This window comes from Arvicanthis niloticus, chromosome 21, assembly GCF_011762505.2.
Source record: "Arvicanthis niloticus isolate mArvNil1 chromosome 21, mArvNil1.pat.X, whole genome shotgun sequence".
In the NCBI taxonomy this organism is placed as follows: domain Eukaryota; kingdom Metazoa; phylum Chordata; class Mammalia; order Rodentia; family Muridae; genus Arvicanthis; species Arvicanthis niloticus.
The window spans coordinates 42411604-42428160 of NC_047678.1; the positions used below are offsets into that span (position 1 = coordinate 42411604).

Below are 16557 nucleotides of genomic sequence, written 5' to 3' on the forward strand. Positions count from 1 at the left end.
TTCTCTGCCATCTGTGCAGGTTTTGCTGGCCAGTGATTCTGGAACTTCTCCAGTCTCCGTCCAGCATCTTGTGATGGTACTGAGATAACATGTGCTCTGCCTGCCACATCTGACTTTCCATGGGAGGGTAGCACATGAAAGCAGGTTCTCACCACTTAGGCAGCAAACACTAAGCTGTTTACCTCCCCAGGACAAGTGAGCAACTACATGACAGTTTCTTTTCCCTCTGTCACACAGGCAGTCATGGCCAACCAAAATTGATGTACCCCAAGACCTTGAAGATGATCTCACTGCCACCCCGCTGTCACATGCCACAGTCCCACAGTCTCCTGCTCGGGCTGGCGACAGTGTCCTCAATGGCCACAGGAGCAAAGGCTTGTGTGACCCAGCCAAAAAAGATGAGCTTCCAGAGCTGGCTGGGCCAGCACTGTCCACTGTTGCACCCGCCAGCCTGAAGCCTGCAGCCAGTGGGCGGAAGTGTCTCTTCAGGGTGGAAGAAGATGAGGAGGAAGATGAAGAGGACAAGAAGCCTGTGTCCCTGTCCACGCAGGTGGTGCTGCGCCGGAAGCCATCAGTCACCAACCGTCTGACATCTCGAAAGAGTGCCCCGGTGCTCAACCAGATCTTTGAGGAGGGTGAGTCTGACGATGAGTTTGACATGGACGAGAACCTGCCGCCCAAGCTGAGCCGGCTGAAGATGAACATTGCGTCACCAGGTACAGTGCACAAGCGCTACCACCGCAGGAAAAGCCAGGGCCGAGGCTCGAGTTGCAGCAGCTCTGAGACCAGCGATGACGACTCTGAGAGCCGCCGGCGGCTGGACAAGGACAGCGGCTTTGCTTACTCATGGCACCGGCGTGATAGCAGTGAGGGGCCACCAGGCAGTGAGGGCGATGGCGGTGGCCAGAGCAAGCCTAGCAGCGGTGGCGGTGTGGACAAGGCCAGCCCAGGTGAACAGGGCACGGGTGGCGGTGGCCAGGGAGGCTCAGGTGGGACCCCATCGGGTACAGCAGGCTCCTCACGGCGCTGTGCAGGCCCCGACTCCTCCTCATCCTCCCCTGCCTCGGCCTCTGCGGCTCCACGTGGTGCAGAGCTTGTGCAGAGCCTCAAACTCGTGAGCCTGTGCCTAGGCTCCCAGCTGCATGGCGCCAAGTACATTCTGGACCCGCAGAAGGCCTTGTTTTCCAGCGTGAAGGTACAGGAGAAGTCCACTTGGAAGATGTGCATCAGCGCCCCAGGCCCCAGCCCCTCCGCTGACCTTGACCCAGTGAGGACCAAGAAGCTGAGGAACAACGTGCTCCAGCTACCTCTGTGCGAAAAGACCATCTCCGTGAACATCCAGCGCAGCCGCAAGGAGGGGCTGCTCTGTGCCTCCAGCCCCGCCAGCTGCTGCCATGTCATCTGACCCGTAAAGTGTGCTCACTTCATCTGTTCTGACGTGACAGTGCATGGTCTTTGTGCATGCTGCTACACGCTACTTTTCTTTTCCAGCCGAAAAGTCTACTGTGTGATTTTACATTCATGATTTTCAGTGTGGATGACCAGGATGAAATTGTGTATCTGGAACCCAACGTAAATGGAACGCTTAGAAATTCATGTTCTGCACTTAACCTGGAGGGAAAATGCTTTCATTTCCTTGTGAAAAGCCCGAATTCCTGTCCTGACCTCCGGTGATAGGGAAACTCCATGCTCTGAGGCACACTGGTGCCCAAGACAGAGCCAAAGCAATAACGTGGTGATGCCCACAGGCCTGGGAGGAGCGACACCCACTGCCACCACCCAGGGCCTGTGCACCGAGAGAGCCACGGTTTGAGCGCCCACACCTGTTTGTCTTAAACAATCGTGTGAAAGCACTTGGGGCTCTTACATTTTCATTGACACAGGTTTTCTTGTTTGTAGTATGTGAGATCAGCTACTTAGCTTTGTGAGGCAGCTTACCCCATAGAATTACAAGGAGACAATCTTTTGTGAGGCGATGAGGTGAACTCAAGTCTTAACTCTACTTAGAGTGTGTGTGTCTGTCTGACAGAACAAAACAAAACAAAAAACAAAAACAAAAAAAACAAAACAAAACAAAAAAAAGAGGCTCTGTGTAAGTTTCCCCTGCAGGACACAAGGCAGGGTTTCCTTCAGACCTGTGTGGAGAGGAGAGGTGGAGGGCCTGCTGCAGCAGCCACAGTGCACACGGGTGGCAGCAGTCAGAACTATGACGAGGAAGCAGAACTTCCTGAGGTGGTTTTTCAGGAGTTTGGTGGTGAGGTGGCCTCAGGTTTCTTCTATTCCATGGCAGCATTTGGCTGAGCTGTGAAGAGCAGCTGATAAGAAACTACCACTCAGGAAAGGGCAGTGCTCCGTAGCCCTCAGTGGCACTGGGCTGCCTTCCCGCCACGTGCTGAACACAGAGCTCTAGCCCGTCCTCTCCCGCACGACGACCTTGGACTGATAGCTATCTCCCCAGGCATCTTCTGGTGCCTGACCTCCCCATCTTGGGAAGCCCAGATGCTGGGTTTTCACACGGTGCCCTAGGGGGTTTGAAAGCAGTGTTTAAGCAGCCTGTGGGGTAGGTGCAGCCAGCCCAGGGTCCTTTCCTCAGTCTTGAGCTGCTGTCCTGTTCCTGAGTGGCTCGGAGCGGGCAGGGCACCGCTTTGTTCACTGCTCAGTGACTGCTGCTTTAGGGTTAGTGTATATTACTCAGAACTTCACAGTGTAAGCTGACTTTACTAAGTAAAATGATACTTAGATACTTCCTAGAGCTAGCTAACTGCTTGTGCTTTAAGCTGCAGTCCCATCCGGTGTGACAGTCACATGGTTGAGAGCTGTGAGGGCAGATGTGGTGAAGCCATAGAGCGCATTCGCTTGAAATTCTTAAGCAGGGATCTTCCAAGGGCCAGACACCAGTGTGGCTCTCAGAGACAGAGCCACATCTGTGTGAGCCAGGAGAGATGTCTACAAGGGGCATTGCAATAAACTGTCGCAGCTGTTTTCCAAGTAATGTACATACTCTTCTGTGGTCACGTCCAGCCTCGGAGTGGCGCCTCTGAACTCAGCCGTATGCGTGTGGTCTCCAGTGGTGTTTATATTCAGGTGTATATACGGTGCTCACTTTAGATCAGCAGTGTTGGCCATTTATGCTGCAGAGCTGTGTCATAGCCTTAGTAGTTGTGTGTGGTTGGTGGCCCTCTGGGTACACAAATGTCTGTTGAGTGCTGTCTTACCCATTTGTTGACAAGTGGATGTCTGTGCATGTGTTGTGTGTCATGGGGTGTTGTCACAGAGGAGGGAGCAGAACCATCACACCAATAGTGGACCAAACTACTTCCTTGCTCTAACAGTGACTTGTCCCCTAACCTGTCTTCAGAAGTCACATAGAGTTACAGTAGTGTATAAATTAAATATTGTGGGAAAAGTTAGTCTTGTATTTTTCTGTGTGTATATATATATAATTATGTACTTCTGGAATTCTATCTGTATTTAAAGATGTGACAATCTTGACACCAATTTTAATAGTCATGAGCCTGAACAAAGATGTCCTAGGAGTCAGAGTTGGTATGTGCGGAGAACACAAACTTGTCAGCTGATTGGTCAGTTGCCTCTAGTTCTGGCCAATCTCTTTCCTTGTGTGAACATGACAGGTATGTAACAGATGGGAAATAATCCAGTAATAAAGTGACATACTGGTGTTCAGCCATAGAAGCCGAGTCTGTGTTCTTTTTATGAGTATAGCTTTGTCCATGCCCAGTCCAGCACTAGGAGATGTGGTTTGCTTCCTGTGGGCCCTGCATTCCTGTCACTTGGTGGAGCTGAGAAAACAGTCCTGCCCACCAGTGTCAGGTGGCCCCAGAGAGGCCTAGCACACTATCCAAAGGGCAGCACTTCCTTTAAACCATCTGGGCAGAAGGAATCCAGAACTGCAATTCTGTTCCATCTTCTTGTGCTCACTTAGCTGGTCCCTACTTTAGCAAACAAAGCAATTAGAACTGCCACCCACTCCCACAGTCTGCTCTGTGTCCACACATGATCTGCCCTTCCTTTACTGTGTACCAAGGTCTGCCCTCTCCCTGGCAGCCATGAGGCCTGTCTTAGTCATTGCCAGATTTAGTCATTGTCTTACTCTAGCCAGAGCCGCCCCACCTGCAGCCCACTTCCTCACATTGCTGGCACTCTAGGTCCTCTTACTGCTGCATCCTGGCCTGGTGACTTTGTTGGTCAGCATAACCTCCATTTGCAAACTCCGGGAGACAGATCTTGGAATGACTTGAGAGGCCCCTCACATGGCACACTATTTGACTATTAAGCAATTCATTGGGTTTTTGAACATTCATTGGTTTGTGAAACTATTTCCATAATCCATTTCCACACATCCAAAACAAGGTCTTGTGTCAAGATCTGCCTGCTTTTTCCTCTGCTTTCCCACTGGTCTTCGGCAGTCACAGCTCAAGGTCCAACATCAGTCCTGTGAGAGAATTTGCTAAGTTGGGCTCTTCCAGCTAGAGATAGGCCATCTTTCTAGACTCCTCTTAACTCCCTGCCTCAATGGGATGAGTCAAAGTTGACTTTAACTAACTCATGCAGACCATACGCCAGCAAACCTCCCAGACATACCCATATCTCCCCCAGGGACACATTTCTGCCACCTCTGACTCAATACCTAGATACATCCAGCCAGCATGTCAGTCTCCCAAGCCTTTGGAAATTCTTCCTGACCTGGTGATCCTCTCCCTCTAATGGCAACTGCAGAAGTTCTGTGAGCCGGAATTCTTGGTGGTGGTCTTGCACTGCTTACTTGTCTCATTCAGTAACAAATACCTTGGCTGATGGCTGTAGGAAGGCAGGGTATGTTTTGGCTCAAGAGGAAAGTCCACCATGGCAGGGAAGACATGGAGGTGGGTGCTTGGGATAGCCATAGATTGTGGTGTTGTGTCTAGAGTCGGGAATCAAGAGTTTGCCAGTTGCTGCTTGGCTCTCCTTATTTGTCTGGCAGATAGGTCTTTTAAGTCAGCTAATCTTTAATTCCTCACAGACCTCCTCTCCAAAGGCTAAATCTAGATAATCCTCCCAGGTAAGGACAGAGGATTGTCTCCTAGGTGATCCTGGATCCTATGCCACCCCTTGTCAACTTGGCATCTAAACAGCACTTCTACCCCTTCCCATAGGTTCATGGCTGTCTCAATGCAGACTATGTTTGGTCTAACTTCAAAAGCCCCGTAGTCTTTAACAGTTCCAGCATATCTAAAAAGTCCAGAGCCCATGTCTCACCTGAAATGCAAAGCAGTATCTTGTCTGTGAGCACCTATAAAGGTAAACATGCTTCCAGCATGCAATGGTTCAAAGTAAACATCTCTGTACCCAAAGAGAAAACGGGTTCATGGCAAGGAAAAACCAGGCCGACATGAGGCAGAAGCCTTTGGTCCTGCAGCGCCTAGGCTGGCCGCAGGGGCTTGTAATGGCATCTCTAGATCCAATGGACTTTTAGCTCTGTCCTTACAGCACCTGCAGCCTCTCTCTTGGCTATTTCCGCTCTGCCTGCAGCTTTCCTCAGCAGAGGTCCTATGCTTCTGACATGTAACATCCTTGGGTCTCCACTGCAAATTGGATTTAATCACACAGCTTCACATAGTAGCCTTTTTCAAGACCTCTTCGGGGTCTCTGACTGCCACACTGCCCAGGCTCAGCTGTGCTGTGTAAACAGAGTGGCCAGCCTGGTGTGCTGCTTGAGCCCCTCCCTTGGACCGAGACCTTTGTGAGCTGATCCTGAGCTTACATTCTCTTTTCTGTCTCCATGGGGAGAGTCTTTCCCTAGGGTTTCTTACCAGGAGCACCAGTCTTCTTGATGTTACTCGCAACAGCGAGAGTGGTGCTGGTGTATTCATACTCTTTGGGACCTTTTAATTTGCTTGAAATCTTTTCCCCCATCAAACTGAATTTTAAAGAACTTTTTGCCTAGTTTTTTGCTCATTTTTCACTGTGCATATGTAAAATGGCAGTGTGGATTAGCCATGTCATTGAATGTTCTACTGTCTTGAAATTTCTATCAAGCAAATCAGTCCACTTAAGTTCATCTCAAGATCTTGGGAGATAGACAGATAAAGCTGGATTCTTTGCTAGTATATACTTTGAATGGCCTCTTGCCCAGCTCCTAAGAAACTCCTTGTGTCTCTGGAACCTCATGCGAGGGCCTCTACTGCCCTTATGTCTCTCATTATGCCTGTCTTCTAGGTTCCTTCCAGAATGGCCCAATTGATCCCTGCTCACAGGACTTGTGAGATTTTACTCTCACATTTCTCCTGCAAAATAGACCCAAAGACCTAAGACCCACACAGTCAGACTGATCATATGGCAGTGAACCTACCTTTCTTGCTAATATCTGATTAAAAAAAAACAACTGAGGAGGAAGGCTCATTCTGGCTCACTGTCCTGGCCATGAAGCCAAGCCATCAGGAGCTTTCGAGAGCAGTTACGTTGCATCTGCTTCCAAAGTCATCAGGAGGCAGAGAGCAATGCATGCTGGCGCTCGGCTAGACTTCTGGGAGATTCTAGATTCTGTCAAGTTAACAGTTACATTTTCATCACCCACCCTCTACCCTTTCATCCAAGCATCTTCCCATGAGTGAGTCTTACTGACCTTTTGTGCTGGTCCTGCCTGAACCTCTACTGCTGGCACCCTGGTCTGTAACTCCACCTTCACTCACTGAAAGTTCCCCCAGTGTTCCCTATTTCTGTTGTCTGTTCTCTACCCAGAAATGTAAGAGATCCATTTAAACTAAACCAGAGAAATGGCTCAAAGGTTAAGAGCACTGCCTGCTCTTGCAGACAACCTGGGTTCAGTTCCTAGCATCCACATGACAGCTCACGACCATCAGTGACTCCAGTTCTAAAGGATCCAATACCCTTTTCTGCCCTCCTTGGGCAAGACACATATGGTGTATAGACATATCTGCAGGCAGATATCCCATACACATAACAAATAAATAAATCTTTACACTTTACTTCAGTCTTTTAAAACGGACAAGCCTTGTTTTCTGGGATGATGCATAGCTCGATTTGGTAACTATTTTGTGTGACCATTGGGTGTCTTACACCAGTTGATCTTTACCCAGTTCTTCTCTGTCCTCTCTTGGCCTCCTTACCAGTCCTTGAGACACTTAGAGAATTGGAGACAGTGGCCTCCATTCTCAGCCCTGGTACCCACTTGAACAGACTGGACAAGACTCTCCCAGGGTTAAGAAAAGTATCTTTCTTCCATTTTGTGGTTGGATAAGAAGTGTGTTCCCAGACTCAAGGCAGGGAACCCAAGGACATGGCTGCCCTGGCAGAGGGCTCCAGATTGTCAGGTCCCCTTCTTCTCAGGCCACCCTTAGGTAGAGCATGAAGGCAGGCATGGGGTTCCCCAGGGTCCACATCACCTGACCATTGGTGGATGCACGGTATCAGACATGGCCCGGTGGGGACAGGCCACAAGGGTTCCTGTAGGGACTGTTGTGGCCCTCACCTTGTGACCTTTCCCCTTTCCCCTGGATGCTTCTTTCTCCACTGGAAGGAGGCAAGAGCTGAGGGGATTAAGGCTGGGTACAGGGTGCTAGACGATGGGAAAGGAATCTGTGAGATGGAGTGCTGTCAGCAGTGAACACAGTCCTGGTAGCCAGCAAAGGGCAGGTCACCTAAGACTCACGTTCTGAATACCTGCTTTCTTGTCCATCCAATGGACCCAGTGAGAGAGAAGTAGGGGATGCGGGGGAGGTGAATCCTGGCCTTCTACCTCACGGCCTGGGTGGTTTTCTTTAACACTGGTCTTATCACATCAAAGTTCTGAGATTTTTGAACTACTAGGAGGGAATTAACAGTGCCACAGACAGATACAAACAAGGATGGTGTGGGGGAGACATCCCACCTGATACCCAGGGCCACTAGCACAGGTCTAGTCTGTTTCAGGACCGCCATAGGCGCTCTGGTTTGAAACACTGAGACATGAAGCAGAAAGCGCTCTAGTGAGAGGTGTGGTGGAGGTGCCCAGGGTGTGTCTGTGGCACAGGATAGACCTGGCCATGCATGAGTTTGACTGTGAAGTGATGGCCTGGAGCCAACTCCAGGGCCATCCATTTCTACTGACAACCTGTGAGACTTGTTGGTAGTTGTATCTCACACTTGAAAGAAGCAAGTTTGAAGTGCATGTGGTGGGGGGAACTAGTCCTCAGTTAGGCAAAATGAGGCCCAGGCTCCACAGCCTCTGGGTCAGTGGGTTTGGTCTGTCTGTATCCAGAGCCTGGGACCCTGGGTACAGCCTTGGCATCTGCTAGAACCTGCTGATGTAAGGAGTTGGACACTGAGTAGCTGTCCCTAGGCACACTTATCTCCTGGCTGCATCCGGACTCTGCTGCCTCATGTCACATCGTGCTGGGAAGCCTTCCAGGCAAAGCCTGTGGGACAGGCATGTGTGTGAGAATCATCTGACATTGGCCCCCCTTATGCCTGGGGCTCTTGAAGCCAAGGCTCTTTTCCCACGACTGGCCTACATGGTGCGCCTCTCAATGTCTTCTGTGGAAGCATCTGCATAGCTAGGAGAACACTAGGTGTGGCGTGCCCTGCCATTTCCCAGGATGCATCTGTCCTTTTCCTCCTTGAGCCCTTGCTCTGAGCTGAACTTTTGGCCTTCACAGGCCTACCCCTGCCTGACCATGGTACCACTGTCCTGGTTACTGGCTCCTGGTGTTCTTTCTCCCAGCCAGGTGAGGACTAACATGCTAAGTCTGTCAAGGGAGCTGGGGACCAGCTGTTGGTAGTTGGGGGCAAGAAACCAAAAGCAGCGAGTTTCGCCCAGGTGGTCCTCAGGGGCTCGGGAGGAGGGCAGATGGCAAGTTTCTCTTGGGTGTCAGTCACCCTGAGGGACCCTGGGCTCACAGGGCAATGTCATGGCGGAATTAAGGGCTGAGGTGAGGCCAGCGGTGAGAAGGCTGTCAGTGACTAGAACACTGCAAGAATGAGTTGAAGAGGAAGAACAGGCAGGAAGGAATGGACCTGGTAGGCCAACTGCAGGGCACAGGGTGGGATAGAACCTTCTGGGATGCCTGCCTCAGTCAGTGACAAGGGACAACAGGATGCAGAGCAGATAGTGGGGCTACCAGCATCTGCTCTTTCACCCACCCACCCACAGAGTCTCAGATGGCTGCTGTGTGCCACACTCCAACTGCTCTGAGTCTTGTGAACACACGGGCACAGTTCCAGCCCTCTCGGAGTGTCAGTCCCGTAGCCATCTTCTCCTGTGGTCACAGGCCCAGGGGAGGTCCTGTTCTCTCTGGTGTCAGAAGTGGGGCATGTGGAAACAGTAGTCATGAGTTCAGGGAAGCCCACTGAACTTGTGCAGGGGATCCATTTAGAAAGGCAGCAGCTGGGACCACTTGTGGGCAGATGAGCTGAAAGATTTAGACTGGGTAACCAGGAGTCGCTGACTTACAACCAGCTATGTTCCTGTGACTGCTCCCTAGTTCTGTGGGAGCCCAGGAGGCAGGGCCAAGAGTCCCATTTGAATTTCTGAGCTAAGGAGACCATGGAGTCTCAGGGCTTCTTTGGTGGCTGCCTATTTACTGGCTCTTTAAAACATAAGCCTGATCTAGAAAGTTCCATCAGGAAACCAACCACCACTGCATAATCATGCCTTGAAGTGTGTCCTCCCAAGTAAGGGTGAGGACAAAGTTCAGAGTCGGAGCTTCTAAAATCAAGTGATGCTGAGGCAGCTGCTGCCTCTGCTCTGGGTAAAGTGGAACAGTCAGGAGCAAACCACTGAGCTGCATGGACCCGACCTCCTTGCCGGGGAAGTTAAACATGGAGCTTGCCATCTAAACACCTCTCAGGATAGCTCCCAGGGTCCAGCAAGGGCATCGGCTTCCATCTTTATAGAGCTGGCTTCCTGGGCGAGCTGTCATATCTGTAAATTCAGCTGGGGAGGCAGACAGCACTGCTGGCCATAGGCCACTCTGCTGCAGGTTCCAGCCCATATTGGGCCTCCCTGAGGTGTCAGAGCATCAGTGTCCCTGAGGAACCTGGGCTTGCCTGGCTGTGAGCTTTGGGGTTCACTTCACTCCTGATCCTCATCTCACTGCTGCGCATGTCACAACCTCATGGGGGTGGGGGTGGGGGGGGACAGCTGAAGCATTTGCCAAGTCTGGGAGAAGCAGGCTTCAGAGCAGAGGGCTGCCTTTAATAGCTCAGTTACAGAGTGTCTGTCAACACACCACCATACAGAAGCCAGAAGGAGGTTCAGGGGTGCCCCCACTCCGGATCACCACCGCCACCTCAGCATGACTCCCGTCATGGGTATAATGGGCACAGATGCTAAGCCACCACCCATCATGGGACCCCTGGGGTTGGAAGTGACTGGCACCTACTGTGAATGCCAGGTGGAAAGCTGGTGACTCCTTAGGGATAAAGGCCAAGGGCAGCCGAGGCTCCTGAGCAAAGTGAGGCAGCTGGAGGGTGTGTGCAGCCCTGGGAGGGTCCAGGTGAGAGGGCACCAGGGATAGAGTTGCAGCCGCTTCTCCCACAGAGCTAGACCTTGGTGTGCCTGCTGCATCGCAGCCACTTCACACAGCCCAGCATCCGGGCTAAGTTCAGGCTGGTGTCCTTCCCTGTGCAGGCATGATGCAGGTGTTCCTCAGCACAGGCTGGGGACAGGACGGCCAGCGTGCTGCGGCTCAGGTAGAATCCTGCCCATCTTCCTGTGACTCCTCCTTCAGGCTTTCTGCCACCAGCTTCATTTGCTGTTGAGGGAAGACAACACAGGTGAACCCTGCGAGTCTGCAGGTGGTACTGGCTCAGCAGAGGTTCCATTCTGCAGACGCCAGGCAGAGGACAGAACCCAGGAAGGAGCTGCCCCTAGGCCACTGCCCAAAGCTTACTTCCTGGGTTCCTTCCCTGCTTGGAGAGAATGATTGTTACAGGTGTAGATACAGCAGTGCCCACAACATTAGAGTCTGACAAGCCTCTGGCTTTTCCCTGGATGGAGGAGGAGGACAGGACCCCAGAAAAGATGACACCAAAGTAAGACCAAGTCTTTACTATGTCCCTATGAGGTGAGTGACTGGAAAATTTGGCCTCATGAACTTAAGGACCCCATCTGTGCAGAGATGTGTCTACCACCTTCCTCAGTTGCTGCCCCACAGATGTGGTGCCCCCACCCACCCCCACCCTGCAGAGCCCATATCCTCCCTGGAGAACATGTTGGGACCTGGCTGGAGAAGATACAAGTGTTCTTCCCGCTCCCAGTCCTGCAGATACCAGACATGTCTTCCAGTGGCCCTGGAGAGCATGGCTTCCTCTGAATACAGTCTGGAATGTGGCTTAAAGCAGAGGTTTCCAATAATGGCCTTTCCCCTATGAAACACAAACAGCACTAGCCTGCATATGCAGGCTATCCCCTCATGCATGTCACATGGGCAGAAAGTCCCTTCCCAAGGCCATAAACAGGAACCCATCTCTGCTTTGACAAATGCGTCTCAGGCTACTGTTCCTCACAGCCAGCTTCGTTTTCCTTCATGTGACTCAGGGATGGCTGCGGATCTAGCCCTATTCTACATCTCCTCAGGGCCAGGGTAGCTTTTCATGGGGGAGGGGAAGGTAGAATGGGGTGATAAGTTGGCCGGAGCAGGGCCTGGGGCATTGGGTAGACACTGGAGTTAAGGCTGGCTCAGAGCCATCCCTGCCCAGGTCCCCACAGCTATGATGTGTCCCCAGCAGAAAGGCATGGTGCAGTTGGTTTGAATTAGTCCATAAACCTGCAGAAACAAGCCCCACCATTGGGCACACCCTCCCCAGGGTGACACCCTCATCCGTCACAGCCCATCAGCCTGTTGACTACTGCTGTGAAACTGCCCAGTCACGGACCGCAGCACCACAGCCCAGATTCACGACCCCGGCAGCTGATGTCCCTGGACAACCGTGAAGCTTTTAGACTGGCTTTATGACCCAAAGAATGGATGGTGGGGTACAGGCATCTATCTCCTGACCAACACGTAACACAGAAATTGAAGAGTTGATTTACAGAAGTGTTGAGTCTAAGCAGACCCTGGCCCATAGGACATGCAGGAGTCCACAGTGCTCCTAGGAGTCTCTTCTGGGATGGAGCCCAAGGAAATGGGATTTCTTCCAAGAATGACCATGCTCTACTTGGCCACTGTCCCTTTTGATGTTGTAATCACTGTACCCATGGGGGCCCCCAATGTCACTTTTTTAGGCTCAAGGTCAGCTCAGAATCCGCCAGGCTGCTCTGCTGTGGCAGGGTAGGGGGATGGTCCAGTACCACAGGCTGTCTGACCTTTGCTTGCCCTAGAGCAAGTCCGTGAACAATGGAGACGAGTGGCCCAGCCAGCTGAGGCAAGGTCACCCCTTTGTGACTTTTGCCTCCCTCTGTGGATGGTCCTTCAGGATGGTCCTTCAGGATGGTGCCCCTCATTGGGGGTTCCTATTAAGTTGGGTGATCCTAGCTGAAGGGCATCCTAAGGTTACCAGTGCTTCAGTTTCTCCTCAGCCACTCTGACCTAGAGTGTCTGGTGACAGGAGGAGCAAAATCACTGCTTTAAACATCAGCTGGACTCTGGAGACCCTAGAGTTAAAACCTGCATAAACACCAGGCAGGATAATAGAGCTGACCTTTCCTCTAAATTAGCAGCAGAGTGGAGAGAGATTGTTTTAAACTTGTGACTCATTCAAATACCCATGCTCCAAATAGTCCTTTTAAAGTGCAGGTGGCTTCCTATACCTAGCTTAGCCTGGGGGAGATGTGTAGTGGGTCCCTCCTTCCCTGTGGGGAGCTACAGAGAGATCTGAGACTGTTCCTGCTTCCCCCAGACCTGGGATGGTTACAGTGATTCTGTGGCCCTCAGCTACTTTGGCCTGCCTGCCTGCCTGCCTGCCTGCCTGCCTGCCTGCCTGCCTCCCTCCCTCCCTCCCTCCCTCCCTCGTAGCAGACTCTCCCTAGGCCTGCCCTTAAAGCATTAGGACGCTGTGTTGGAAACTTGCTTCCTAGACATAGCTCTTGCCCAGCTTAAAATCTCTCAGCATCCAGCCCAACACCCCGAGCCCCAACAATCACACTGTGAAGGAATTTGAGCAACCCCAGGCTGGCAGCTCCTAGTTGTTATGAGAGGAGCGCACTGAGAGCCTCGTGGCTTCTATTCCTTGGAGCACAAGAGTCCTGTGCTAGACAGAGCTGGTCATCTGCTCTCCGGGGACCTGGGTGAGCGGCAGACACTGAAGGGCATCTCAGGTAGTTTGTTTAGTTGAGCCATATTTGGCTTCCCAGGGGGCAGGGGAGCTGGCCGGGGATTGAGTGGTCCCAATTCACACTCGGTCACCGCTCACCTCAGTCCTGGTCTAACTCTTCAGACAGTGGACTTTTGCAAGCTCCCTAGGTGGTTCTAGCCTGTACTGAGGTAGAAAGCAGAGCCTCTGATAGAGGAGGAAGAGCAAGGGGACCTCCTCTGAACACCCTGCCTCCTCTGCCCACCCTGCCTCCTCTGCCCACCCTGCCTCCTCTGAACACCCTGCCTCCTCTGCCCACCCTGCCTCCTCTGCCTGCCCTGCCTGCCCTGCCCACCCTGCCTCCTCTGCCTGCCCTGCCTGCCCTGCCCACCCTGCCTCCTCTGCCCGCCCTGCCCACCCTGCCTCCTCTGCCTGCCTCCTCTGCCTGCCCTGCCCACCCTGCCTCCTCTGCCCACCCTGCCTCCTCTGCCCGCCCTGCCCACCCTGCCTCCTCTGCCTGCCTCCTCTGCCCACCCTGCCTGCCCTGCCTCCTCTGCCCACCCTGCCTGCCCTGCCTGCCCTGCCTGCCCTGCCTGCCCTGCCTTCACAGCATTTCCATGAATGTTACTTTCTCAGAGATAGAGGAGAGGCTGGTTAAGCCACTGGTTTGAGGGAATGCAGCTAGACATGAAGACCATGTGTCCAGTGCTGCCTGGCTCTCGGGTTTCAATCAGAACTACCTAGGCTGTTCTTAAGTGTGTACCCTGATCAACCATCCCTTCCAAGGATCACAGTGCAGTTCGTTTGTCTCTTAAAATCATGTCACACAACGTGTTAGGTTCACTGTGGTTGGAGACCCAGAGCCCCATGGACATTGTTAGTCCCATGAGGACTTGATGGCATTTGGGGTGGCCTACTGAGTTTCAGATCTGTTGGTGTGCTGCAGACCAAATCCAGGGCCTCGTCTTTGATAGACAAATGCTCTGCCATTAAGCTACAGCCCCGGCCCAGACTTCTGAAGTCAGATGCAAAAGTCTGGGAAAGCAAGTTAGCAGCTGCTGAGCCACCTGAGCCTTAGAGAGAGGGTGCCTAGAAGCTGCTGGGCGGACGGGCTCTGATGTCAGAGGCAGACTCGGGGAGGCAGAGCCTCTCAACAGATAACAGCCTCCAGAGCACGTCAGAGAGCAGAGGTGGAGCCAATCATCCAGATGTGAAAGACAAGGACAGCATCCTTAGTCGACTGCCGGATCCAGTCACCACAGTTTGGAACCATGAAGACACGGTGTGCCAAGTCAAGGCTCGGGATGCACTGGGACAATGACCACTGCGTGGGCCTTGTCTTCCAGCTTCTAAACACAACCCTACCTTGGAGGCTCCCCTTTCTTAGAGGAGCGGGGTGCAATGAAATGAGCTTGAGTGTGAAGGCAGAAGGCAGCTTCATCCTTGAGGAGAAGGTGACCTCTTTACAGCCTCTGCACCCCACAACAGACATGAGGTTGGGGGTGAAGGGTGGAGCACTGTGCCTGGCACCTGACTTGCAGGCTGGTCAGACAGCAGCAAGTTCCTCCCAAGAGACCGCTTGGAATCAAAACCGCAGCTTCCTTGCAATGAGTCACGGGCTCACCGTGCCAGCCACCAGGCGTGTTACCTGGAGGCCTATAGGCCTCGTGTGTGGCTGTGAGAGGTGGCAGGGCAGCTGTCTGGGCTTATCCCTCTTCTAACCATATCCCAAAGGCTTCCATGATTCCCTGTGACATAGGTAATACGGGGAACTAGTGTAGTACTCTACATGAGGGAGCACGGGCTGCCTTACCCACCTAAGGGAAACAGGATGTTCTGATGATTCTTATGCCACAGTGAGCTGAGGTGATGCTAGGATCACCACATTTTGGTTGTGCATAAACAACAGCACTGTGCACAGAACAGCAGTGGTGAGCTGAGCGTCACGAGTCTGCAGTCACCACAGTGAGAAGCTAGCCAGCCTTTCTGATTTCTGTCATTTAATTAAATAATGGTTTCATTTTAGCTCCTCACACACGATGCTCTGACCACAGCGTCCCCGTCATTTCGCCTCCTCAGACGCCTCCAACAGCGGGTGCTCTCCCCTTCCCTAGCAACCTTTAGTACTGACCCTTTTGTGGTCAACCTCCATTCAGATGTGCTCAGAGGATCCTATGGGCCATGAGAGAGATGTGTGTGTGTGTGTGTGTGTGTGTGTGTGTGTGTGTGTAGAGGGGAGGGGCTGGATTGATTTGGGGTGTCTGCGCTGTAAGACAAACTGTCCTCTGAGTACACTTTTGGGGAAAGCCTGCTCCCCATTTAGCATTTTATGGTTGTGTATAAGATTGGATGCTCATATGATAAAATCAAACTTGTGCACAGGAGACCTCAAAGCCCGCCCCCCACAGTGACATACTTTCTCCAATAAGGCCACACCTATTCCAATGAGGCACGCCTCCTAATAGTGCCACTCCCTACGGCCAAGCATTCAAACACAAGAGTCTATGAGGGCCAAACCTATTCAAACCCCCACAATCTTCAAACACTAACTCCTGACTCATGGAGCCCACTGTTCTCGTGCAACTACCCAAGCTGCACTGCTACTGTTCCTCTGAATGTAGTCAGTCTGTCTTCAGTTCTTGAAGATGCTGCCAAGACTCTTAACTGCCCAGTCCAGACAGAAGGCCCTCAGCACCTCTTCTCTTTTCCTGATTGTTTTTAGAAGATGGATTCCACTTTCAAAAGAAATGTGCATCTCTCTTTCCATGTCTGGTTGGTTTCACTTAATATGACTTTTAATTCTATACTATCCTATAAATGATGGCTTCATTCCTCCCTCTCCCCGCCCTCTCGTGTGTGTGTGTGTGTGTGTGTGTGTGTGTGTGTGTGTGATTTTCTTTATCTCTTCCTATGTTGATGGCTCCTGGCAGATCCCATTACCTGACTGGCATGTATGTGGCTGTGTAGGTGTGTCCACTGTATGCTGCCTGATTTCTTGAGGTGTATGTTCAGGAGTGGCATCTATTTTTAGTGGTTAAGGGACCTTCATTCTGATTTCATGGTAGCCAGACTCCTGAGTATTCCCTCGAATGTACTATAGGAACCACACTCCCCAATCCTGGCCATCGTTTGTTGTTTTTTTGATGACAGCCAACCTCAGTGGGGTGAGATGGAGTCTGTCTGACCATTTTCAAAAATGGTCCTGATGCCAATTTTGTGACCCTGCCTCAAAAACAAAACAAACAAAGAACAAACAAGCAAAACCAAACCAAACTATGCAACCAAACAAACACAAAATAAATTCCAGACCTTAAAGTCCCTCTGAAG

At 51.9% G+C, this 16557-nt stretch overlaps 2 protein-coding genes across 2 annotated transcripts in view; one reads left to right on the forward strand and one right to left on the reverse strand.

Moving 5' to 3' along the window:
* Nucleotides 1-3693, forward strand: part of Snrk (SNF related kinase) — a 34121-nt gene extending 30428 nt beyond the window's left edge. Inside the window, exon 5 of the mRNA XM_034483678.2 lies at nucleotides 238-3693. Coding sequence (XP_034339569.1) covers nucleotides 238-1405 — 1168 coding nt within the window. The 3' untranslated portion in view covers nucleotides 1406-3693. The remainder of the gene's footprint in view (nucleotides 1-237) is intronic.
* Nucleotides 3694-10171: 6478 nt separating this feature from the next.
* Ano10 (anoctamin 10) overlaps nucleotides 10172-16557 on the reverse strand; it is a 112136-nt gene continuing 105750 nt past the window's right edge. The window contains exon 13 of the mRNA XM_034484422.1: nucleotides 10172-10751. Within this exon, the coding sequence (XP_034340313.1) occupies nucleotides 10686-10751 (66 nt within the window). The 3' untranslated portion in view covers nucleotides 10172-10685. The remainder of the gene's footprint in view (nucleotides 10752-16557) is intronic.